This window comes from Taudactylus pleione, unplaced genomic scaffold (assembly GCF_031769625.1).
Source record: "Taudactylus pleione unplaced genomic scaffold, aTauple2 ptg000434l, whole genome shotgun sequence".
NCBI classification, from domain to species: domain Eukaryota; kingdom Metazoa; phylum Chordata; class Amphibia; order Anura; family Myobatrachidae; genus Taudactylus; species Taudactylus pleione.
In genome coordinates, this window is record NW_028284836.1 from 126,352 (window position 1) to 138,401 (window position 12,050).

General features: G+C 48.9%; 1 protein-coding gene across 1 annotated transcript in view; it reads right to left on the minus strand.

Moving 5' to 3' along the window:
- Window positions 1-8,213, minus strand: part of MTMR9 (myotubularin related protein 9) — a 64,201-nt gene extending 55,988 nt beyond the window's left edge. Inside the window, exon 1 of the mRNA XM_088447543.1 lies at window positions 7,840-8,213. Within this exon, the coding sequence (XP_088303669.1) occupies window positions 7,840-8,153 (314 nt within the window). The 5' untranslated portion in view covers window positions 8,154-8,213. The remainder of the gene's footprint in view (window positions 1-7,839) is intronic.
- Between the last annotated feature and the right edge of the window lie 3,837 nt (window positions 8,214-12,050).

A 12,050-nucleotide genomic window follows, 5' to 3' on the forward strand; every position in this document is an offset into this window, starting at 1 on the left:
TATGGGGGTACAGTATAGGCACAAGTGACACTATGGGGGTACAGTATAGGCACAGGTGACACTATGGGGATACATACAGTATAGGCACAGGTGACACTATGGGGGTACATACAGTATAGGCATGGATGACACTACGGGGGTACATACAGTATAGGCACAGGTGACACTATGGGGGTCCGTACAGTATAGGCCGAGGTGACACTATGGGGGTACAGTATAGGCACAGGTAATACTATGGGGGTACAGGTGACAATAAGGGGGTACAGTATAGGCACAGGTGACACTATGGGGGTACAGTATAGGCTGAGGTGACACTATGGGGATACATACAGTATAGGCACAGGGGACACTATGGGGATACAGTATAGGCTCAGGTGACACTATGGGGGTACAGTACAGGCACAGGTGAAACTATGGGGGTACAGTATAGGCTCAGGTGACACTATGGGGGTACAGTACAGGCACAGGTGACACTATGGGGGTAGAGTATAGGCACAGGTGACACTATGGGGGTACAGTATAGGCACAGGTGACACTATGGGGGTACAGTATAGGTACAGGTGACACTATGGGGATACATACAGTATAGGCACAAGTGACACTATGGGGGTACATACAGTATAGGCACAGGTGACACTATGGGGGTATACAGTATAGACACAGGTGACACTATGGGGGTACATACAGTATAGGCACAGGTGACAGTATGGGGATACATACAATATAAGCACAGGTGACACTACGGGGGTACATACAGTATAGGCACAGGCAACACTACGGGGGTACATACAGTATAGGCACAGGCAACACTACGGGGGTACATACAGTATAGGCACAGGCGACACTATGGGGTTACATACAGTATAGGCACAGGTGACACTATGGGGGTGCATACAGTATAGGTACAGGTGACACTATGGGGATACATACAGTATAGGCAGAAGTGACACTATGGGGGTACATACAGTATAGGCACAAGTGACACTATGGGGGTACACTATAGGCACAAGTGACACTATGGGGGTACAGTATAGGCACAAGTGACACAATGGGGGTACAGTATAGGCACAAGTGACACTATGGGGGTACAGTATAGGCACAAGTGACACTATAGGGATACATACAGTATAGGCACAAGTGACACTATGGGGGTACAGTATAGGCACAGGTGACACTATGGGGATACATACAGTATAGGCACAGGTGACACTATGGGGGTACATACAGTATAGGCATAAGTGACACTACGGGGGTACATACAGTATAGGCACAGGTGACACTATGGGGGTCCGTACAGTATAGGCCGAGGTGACACTATGGGGGTACAGTATAGGCACAGGTAACACTATGGGGGTACAGGTGACACTAAGGGGGTACAGTATAGGCACAGGTGACACTATGGGGGTACAGTATAGGCTGAGGTGACACTATGGGGATACATACAGTATAGGCACAGGGGACACTATGGGGATACAGTATAGGCTCAGGTGACACTATGGGGGTACAGTACAGGCACAGGTGACACTATGGGGGTACAGTACAGGCTCAGGTGACACTATGGGGATACAGTACAGGCTCAGGTGACACTATGGGGGTACAGTACAGGCACAGGTGACACTATGGGGGTACAGTACAGGCTCAGGTGACACTATGGGGGTACAGTATAGGCACAGGTGACACTATGTACATACAGTATAGGCACAGGTGACAGTATGGGGATACATACAGTATAGGCACAGGTGACACTATGGGGATACATACAGTATAGGCACAAGTGACAATATGGGGATACATACAGTATAGGCACAGGTGACACTATGGGGATACATACAGTATAGGCACAGGTGACACTATGGGGGTACATACAGTATAGGCATAAGTGACACTACGGGGGTACATACAGTATAGGCACAGGTGACACTATGGGGGTACATACAGTATAGGCCGAGGTGACACTATGGGGGTACAGTATAGGCACAGGTAACACTATGGGGGTACAGCTGACACTAAGGGGGTACAGTATAGGCACAGGTGACACTATGGGGGTACAGTATAGGCTGAGGTGACACTATGGGGATACATACAGTATAGGCACAGGGGACACTATGGGGATACAGTATAGGCTCAGGTGACACTATGGGGGTACAGTACAGGCACAGGTGACACTATGGGGGTACAGTACATGCTCAGGTGACACTATGGGGATACAGTACAGGCTCAGGTGACACTATGGGGGTACAGTACAGGCACAGGTGACACTATGGGGGTACAGTACAGGCTCAGGTGACACTATGGGGGTACAGTATAGGCACAGGTGACACTATGGGGGTACAGTATAGGCACAGGTGACACTATGGGGGTACAGTATAGGCACAGGTGACACTATGGGGGTACATACAGTATAGGCACAGGTGACACTATGGGTGTACATACAGTATAGGCACAGGTGACACTATGGGTGTACATACAGTATAGGCACAGGTGACACTATGGGGATACATACAGTATAGGCACAAGTGACAATATGGGGGTACATACAGTATTGGCACAGGTGACACTATGGGGATACATACAGTATAGGCACAGGTGACACTATGGGGATACATACAGTATAGGCACAGGTGACACTATGGGGGTACAGTATAGGCACAGGTGACACTATGGGGGTACAGTATAGGCACAGGTGACACTATGGGGGTACATACAGTATAGGCACAGGTGACACTATGGGGATACATACAGTATAGGCACAGGTGACACTATGGGGGTACAGTATAGGCACAGGTGACACTATGGGGGTACAGTATAGGCACAGGTGACACTATGGGGGTACATACAGTATAGGCACAGGTGACACTATGGGGATACATACAGTATAGGCACAGGTGACACTATGGGGGTACATACAGTATAGGCACAGGTGACACTATGGGGATACATACAGTATAGGCACAGGTGACACTATGGGGGTACAGTATAGGCACAGGTGACACTATGGGGGTACAGTATAGGCACAGGTGACACTATGGGTGTACTGTACATACAGTATAGGCACAGGTGACACTATGGGGGTACATACAGTATAGGCACAGGTGACACTATGGGGATATACAGTATAGGCACAGGTGACACTATGGGGTTACATACAGTATAGGCACAAGTGACACTATGGGGTACAAACAGTATAGGCACAAGTGACACTATGGGGGTACAGTATAGGCACAGGTGACACTATGGGGGTACAGTATAGACACAAGTGACACTATGGGGATACAGTATAGGCACAGGTGACACTATGGGGATACATACAGTATAGGCACAGGTGACACTATGGGGATACATACAGTATAGGCTCAGGTGACACTATGGGGATACATACAGTATAGGAACAAGTGACACTATGGGGATATACAGTATAGGCACAGGTGACACTATGGAGATACATACAGTATAGGCACAAGTGACACTATGGGGATACAGTATAGGCACAGGTGACACTATGGGGATACATACAGTATAGGCTCAGGTGACACTATGGGGATACATACAGTATAGGAACAAGTGACACTATGGGGATATACAGTATAGGCACAGGTGTCACTATGGAGATACATACAGTATAGGCACAAGTGACACTATGGGGATACATACAGTATAGGCACAGGTGATACTATGGGGGTACAGTATAGGCACAGGTGACACTATGGGGGTACATACAGTATAGGCTCAGGTGACACTATGGGGATACATACAGTATAGGAACAAGTGACACTATGGGGATATACAGTATAGGCACAGGTGTCACTATGGAGATACATACAGTATAGGCACAAGTGACACTATGGGGGTCCGTACAGTATAGGCACAGGTGACACTATGGGGGTACAGTATAGGCACAGGTGACACTATGGGGGTACATACAGTATAGGCACAGGTGACACTATGGGGGTACAGTACAGGCTCAGGTGACACTATGGGGATACAGTACAGGCTCAGGTGACACTATGGGGGTACAGTACAGGCACAGGTGACACTATGGGGGTACAGTACAGGCTCAGGTGACACTATGGGGGTACAGTATAGGCACAGGTGACACTATGGGGATACATACAGTATAGGCACAGGTGACACTATGGGGATACATACAGTATAGGCACAGGTGACACTATGGGGATACATACAGTATAGGCACAGGTGACACTATGGGTGTACATACAGTATAGGCACAGGTGACACTATGGGTGTACATACAGTATAGGCACAGGTGACACTATGGGGATACATACAGTATAGGCACAAGTGACAATATGGGGGTACATACAGTATTCGCACAGGTGACACTATGGGGATACATACAGTATAGGCACAGGTGACACTATGGGGATACATACAGTATAGGCACAGGTGACACTATGGGGGTACAGTATAGGCACAGGTGACACTATGGGGGTACAGTATAGGCACAGGTGACACTATGGGGGTACATTAAGTATAGGCACAGGTGACACTATGGGGATACATACAGTATAGGCACAGGTGACACTATGGGGGTACAGTATAGGCACAGGTGACACTATGGGGGTACAGTATAGGCACAGGTGACACTATGGGGTTACATACAGTATAGGCACAAGTGACACTATGGGGTACAAACAGTATAGGCACAAGTGACACTATGGGGGTTCAGTATAGGCACAGGTGACACTATGGGGGTACAGTACAGACACAAGTGACACTATGGGGATACAGTATAGGCACAGGTGACACTATGGGGATACATACAGTATAGGCACAGGTGACACTATGGGGATACATACAGTATAGGCTCAGGTGACACTATGGGGATACATACAGTATAGGAACAAGTGACACTATGGGGATATACAGTATAGGCACAGGTGACACTATGGAGATACATACAGTATAGGCACAAGTGACACTATGGGGATACAGTATAGGCACAGGTGACACTATGGGGATACATACAGTATAGGCTCATGTGACACTATGGGGATACATACAGTATAGGAACAAGTGACACTATGGGGATATACAGTATAGGCACAGGTGACACTATGGAGATACATACAGTATAGGCACAAGTGACACTATGGGGATACATACAGTATAGGCACAAGTGACACTATGGGGATACATACAGTATAGGCACAAGTGACACTATGGGGGTCCGTACAGTATAGGCACAGGTGACACTATGGGGGTACAGTATAGGCACAGGTGACACTATGGGGGTACATACAGTATAGGCACAGGTGACACTATGGGGATACATACAGTATAGGCACAGGTGACACTATGGGGGTACAGTATAGGCACAGGTGACACTATGGGTGTACATACAGTATAGGCACAGGTGACACTATGGGGGTACATACAGTATAGGCACAGGTGACACTATGGGGGTACAGTATAGGCACAGGTGACACTATGGGGGTACAGTATAGGCACAGGTGACACTATGGGGGTACAGTATAGGCACAGGTGACACTATGTGGGTTACATACAGTATAGGCACAGGTGACACTATGGGGATACATACAGTATAGGCACAGGTGACACTATGGGGGTACAGTATAGGCACAGGTGACACTATGGGGGTACAGTATAGGCACAGGTGACACTATGGGTGTACATACAGTATAGGCACAGGTGACACTATGGGGTTACATACAGTATAGGCACAGGTGACACTATGGAGATATACAGTATAGGCACAGGTGACACTATGGGGTTACATATAGTATAGGCACAAGTGACACTATGGGGTACAAACAGTATAGGCACAAGTGACACTATGGGGGTACAGTATAGGCACAGGTGACACTATGGGGGTACAGTATAGACACAAGTGACACTATGGGGATACATACAGTATAGGCACAGGTGACACTATGGGGATACATACAGTATAGGCACAGGTGACACTATGGAGATACATACAGTATAGGCACAAGTGACACTATGGGGATACATACAGTATAGGCACAGGTGATACTATGGGGATACATACAGTATAGGCACAAGTGACACTATGGGGGTCCGTACAGTATAGGCACAGGTGACACTATGGGGGTACAGTATAGGCACAGGTGACACTATGGGGGTACGTACAGTATAAGCACAGGTGACACCATGTATGGGGGGGCACAGGTGACACTATGGGGGTACATACAGTATAGGCACAGGTGACACTATGGGGGTACATACAGTATAGGCACAGGTGACACTATGGGGATACATACAGTATAGGCACAGGTGACACTATGGGGGTACAGTATAGGCACAGGTGACACTATGGGGGTACATACAGTATAGGCACAGGTGACACTATGGGGGTACATACAGTATAGGCACAGGTGACACTATGGGGGTACATACAGTATAGGCACAGGTGACACTATGGGGATACATACAGTATAGGCACAGGTGACACTATGGGGGTACAGTATATGCACAGGTGACACTATGGGGGTACAGTATAGGCACAGGTGACACTATGGGGGTACAGTATAGGCACAGGTGACACTATGGGTGTACATACAGTATAGGCACAGGTGACACTATGGGGGTACATACAGTATAGGCACAAGTGACACTATGGGGTACAAACAGTATAGGCACAAGTGACACTATGGGGGTACATACAGTATAGGCACAGGTGACACTATGGGGGTACATACAGTATAGGCACAGGTGACACTATGGGGATACATACAGTATAGGCACAGGTGACACTATGGGGGTACAGTATAGGCACAGGTGACACTATGGGGGTACATACAGTATAGGCACAGGTGACACTATGGGGGTACATACAGTATAGGCACAGGTGACACTATGGGGGTACATACAGTATAGGCACAGGTGACACTATGGGGATACATACAGTATAGGCACAGGTGACACTATGGGGGTACAGTATAGGCACAGGTGACACTATGGGGGTACAGTATAGGCACAGGTGACACTATGGGGGTACAGTATAGGCACAGGTGACACTATGGGGGTACATACAGTATAGGCACAAGTGACACTATGGGGTACAAACAGTATAGGCACAAGTGACACTATGGGGGTACATACAGTATAGGCACAGGTGACACTATGGGGATACATACAGTATAGGCACAGGTGACACTATGGGGATACATACAGTATAGGCACAGGTGACACTATGGGGGTATACAGTATAGGCACAGGTGACACTATGGGGGTACATACAGTATAGGCACAAGTGACACTATGGGGTACAAACAGTATAGGCACAAGTGACACTATGGGGGTACATACAGTATAGGCACAGGTGACACTATGGGGGTACATACAGTATAGGCACAGGTGACACTATGGGGGTACAGTATAGGCACAGGTGACACTACGGGGGTACATACAGTATAGGCACAAGTGACACTATGGGGGTACATACAGTATAGGCACAGGTGACACTATGGGGGTACATACAGTATAGGCACAGGTGACACTATGGGGATACATACAGTATAGGCACAGGTGACACTATGGGGGTACATACAGTATAGGCACAGGTGACACTATGGGGATACATACAGTATAGGCACAGGTGACACTATGGGGGTACAGTATAGGCACAGGTGACACTATGGGGGTACATACAGTATAGGCACAAGTGACACTATGGGGTACAAACAGTATAGGCACAAGTGACACTATGGGGGTACATACAGTATAGGCACAGGTGACACTATGGGGGTATACAGTATAGGCACAGGTGACACTATGGGGGTACGTACAGTATAAGCACAGGTGACACCATGTATGGGGGGGCACAGGTCACATTACCTCTTGTCTATAGAGTCGATGTTGGAGTGCAGCAGCCAGAGCTCCTCGCTGTTGTCCTGCCTGGAGCTGAGGATGAGGTGGTGACCGGTCAGGCACAGGGTCCCGCCCACTGGAGGGTGAAAGGGCCGGTGGAGGACAACCTTATCCACACGGGGTGTTTTGATGAGCTCCGCAAACTCCATGGCGGTGGTGGCAGCAAGACACGGTCTGAGTGCGTTACAGGGGGGACATACTGTCTGGTAGGGAGTGTAGGGAGCAGAAGGCCGGATCCAATGTCGGTGCCCGCTCCTGCCTCTCACCCCGCTACCGCGCATGCGCGACCCCGCCGCCTGCGCGCTCCCGCCCACCTCCTCCTGGCCTCTACTGCGCAGACGCTTCCGGCAAGTCTGTCATTGTGCATACCGTGGCCTTACGTCTGCCTGTGGCCTCCTCTGCAGACGGTAGGTGGCGCTGTCTGAGACTAAGAAGCTGGCGGAATAAGAAGATAACTTCATCCTCGCACTGTAAAGTACAGAGATGTGTATATTCGTGTAATCGCAGCTGACGCCGATAGGTGGCGCTGTCTGACAGACCATGGAGGGCTGCTGACACTCATTGCCATGGCAACAGCATCACTACTATAATCACTGTGCATAATGATACATATAATGCATAACTACATCCTTAGCACTATTACATTATAAAGCTGAGAGATGAAAGAAGAATAGACGGTGAGAATAGGATTTTATTAACAGAATAAAAAGAGGAATTCCCATTGACTTATTCATTAAAACCCATGACTTTCCCTGAAAATTAGGGTTACTTGGCCAATAGGACTTATTCCGATGTCCACAGTCCCCAAACAAGCTCCCAGGTTTTTAGTGCTGCAAAAAATAAATCATCATGAAACATGAACTTAGGGCATGGTCTACCAGTTTCATATAGGACCTGGATGGAAGGAGATTTCATGTCTCCCAATTTATATTAATATTATTGCTAGGTGTGGTCACACTCTCTATGTATATAGGGCCTGATTAATAGTGGATCACTATTGAAGTCGCAGCTGCGATTACGCACGGAGGGCTGCTGTGAAAATATGCTAATGAATGCAATCGCAAAGCTGTCGCACAACCAGCATAGAGACACCCACTACCGCTATCTCACATCCATAATACCTCTCAGTCCTGCATATACATCGGTAACATCGAGGACCATCGGCCCCTCACGCAGACTGACAGCAGGTCTGACCTTACTCAGAAATTACTAACCTTGATGTACGCAGTGAGTACACAAGCTGCGTATGCCGTCGCAGTGGTTAATTTATGCACGCCCACGCAATGGTGTTCAAACGGACAGACACGCCTGCGTTTCTCAGACCACTCCCCTGTCACCACCCCCAAACACTTACCTCCCGTCACTCACTCTTTCTGCGTGAGTGATCGTAGAGCGATCGCAATGCTAACTCACTCACGCCCACTGCGATGTGTAGGCATGCGCAGTGCGCACCATCCACCGGTCTGCGTACGCTGTTGCAGTTGCAATCCGTAATGAATCGGGCCTATAGTCTATGTTGCTGCAATCCTTATATTTCATAGTGGGGATTTTTCCATGTGAGAGCCAGTTACAGAGCCAGCTGTCCGAATCCAGGAGAATATGGCAGCCGGGTAACCAATATTTTACCCACACTCGAGCTATAGGATTATGGACCTCATTCAGAGTCGGTCGTAAGCGGCTGTTCGGTCGTACACATCCGATGTTTCCAAACCACGCATGCGTACGGTTAGTTGTGCGCATGTGCGTACGAGACCGTGCGATCCAAAATACTGTCGATCGTATGGCTTACGAGCAGGAAGTGGCTTCCGAGAGTAGATTGACATGAAAGGCCGTTTGTGGGTGTTGACGGGGGCGGTGGTCTAAAAACGCAGGCGTTCCTCACCGTTTTCAGGGCGTTTTAGGGGCGTACATAAATTACCTGCTACGACCGACATAGAAGGCTGGAAGTAGTAAAACGTCACTCTGTGAGCAGGTTAGAGGCCTGGCTGATCGTACAGCTTGAGGTTGGGTATGTGCTCTCTCAAGCCCCAGAGTACAATCGATACAATCGAATGTGACTGATGTTATGACTGATGTTTCAATTTTGTGCCACACAATGCAAGCAGCTAACAATCGTTGTTGTAGCTAATAACACTGCTAATTGGCTTGTAATTGATTCAGCTGCGTTTGCATTAGCGAAAAATAAGAATAAATAAATTTCATGGTGATGGCTTATTCTATGCGTTTTTTTGTTAATTTTTGGTGTAATTTGCACACAACACAAGCGGCCGCAACCATCAGAAGAAAATTGACATACAGTGACTGACACCGATTGACACGATCGCTAGCTGCTATCACTCGCTAGCTAGAGGAGGTGCATTGTTCACATATGGGCGTCACTTTGGTTGCGACCGACCGGCCGTGCGATCGCTTCCTTTTTCAGTTTTGCAGTCGTTAGGCGTACGGCCGAGCGGCCGCTTACGACCGACTCTGAATGAGGTCCTATGTGTGTACAGGTTGCAGTGATATGGCAGAACATACTTGCCTATACCCTAACAAGATTCTCCATGTTACACAAACATTCTGTTATGGTCCACGACAGCAGATCATCTTGTTGGAAGGTCCCGGCCATTTCAGGCGACTAGGACATTGCATCATGCCTTGATTCCAGTGTCGGCTGTCGCAGGCAGCTGGAACTCTGTGTCTGTGTGCAGGTCATTGCTGCATTCCTGCCTGTCAGTTTGTGTGCAGCTGTCAGCTGCAATCCATCCTGTGAATATGGAAGGTCTCTGCAGGGATTGCTCTGATTGGTTCCTGCTTCTGTTAAGTTAAAGCCAGCCCTACATTTCGGGCTTGTGATATTGTCTGACTTCCAGAGTATGTGTTCGTCCCTGTGCTCTGAAGCCTGAGTTTAACCGATCTCACCTTGTTCTGAGTTTCTGCGTTCAGTAGTTATTATCATCAGTTCACCTGTTGTCCTGATCATACGTCGTCCTGGTCTCTGCTGTTGTGATACCCGCTCACATCCTTGCTGTTGATACCATCCGGAGCAGCGACTTCTGCAGCCGCACCCAATCTCTCTGCAGTCCGCCCGCGGCATTTCCACACCACAGCCTGTCTAGTCACGTCAGTCAGTGACCAGCCACTTCAAGCCAGCAGGGACCTCCATCTCACTGCCTCCAGCCTGTGTTCTAAGCCGCACCTGTGATCATCTGTCTGTCATATCGTAGTCGGTGGCTTGTTGCACCTCGGCCTCAAGACCGCACCTCTGCCCTCAAGGCTGCACCTTGCTACGCTTGTCGCACCTCGGGCCTCAAGGCCACACTTTGCTGATTTGTTGCACCTCAGCCCTCAAGGCCGCACCTTGCTGTTCTTGTCGCACCTTGGCTCTCATGGCCGCATCTTGGCACTCAAGGCCACACCTTGCTGATCTTGTCACACCTCGGCCCTCAAGGCCACATCTTGCTACTCTTGCCGCACCTTGGCCCTCAAGGCCGCACCTTGAACCTAAGCTTGTTACTTCATCCAGTGGCCCAGATTATAGTTCATGTTGTACCTTAGGCCACATCACCATCCATGGACCAGTTGCTTTAGTCTACGGTCAAAACCGCATCAGCATCCGCCTGCCTGTCATACCTTAGCCGCGGCATAGCCACATCATAGTCTTCAGTCCAGTTATCCGATAGCCTGCGGCCTGGTCACTCCAGACCACTCTCCAGCCGCTCCACAGTCCGCGGCACTGCCGCACCGGATTTTTTGTCTGTCTCATCATAGCCTGAAACCCAACAGTACAACAGTACAGGTCACTCCTGCTCCACAGCTTGAACTTGTTGTCTAGCCACATGCCTGGCGACCCAGCTGCACCAAAGTCCCAAGACGTACCTGAGACCTTCACCATTTGCTGCTGCTAGTGTTCCTTGTCCATATTCCTGTGCAAGTTGCTATCTACCTGCAGCGTCACTCCAGCTAGTTCTTGTAGTGGAAGGACTGCCACTTCTCAGCTCAATCTTGTATCCAGGCAGCAGTCCTGCAGTCTCTCGTCGGTTGTGTAAGCCTCTACTGCTGGAGGCTTAAATCCAGGTGGCCGCATAAGTACAGCTGTGAATATCTATCACTAAGGGAACAACGGGTGGCTGCTATTGGTGGAAGATCCTCTCCTTGGCTCTAGTGGTCTTACACAACCGTGCAGGAACTGTTAC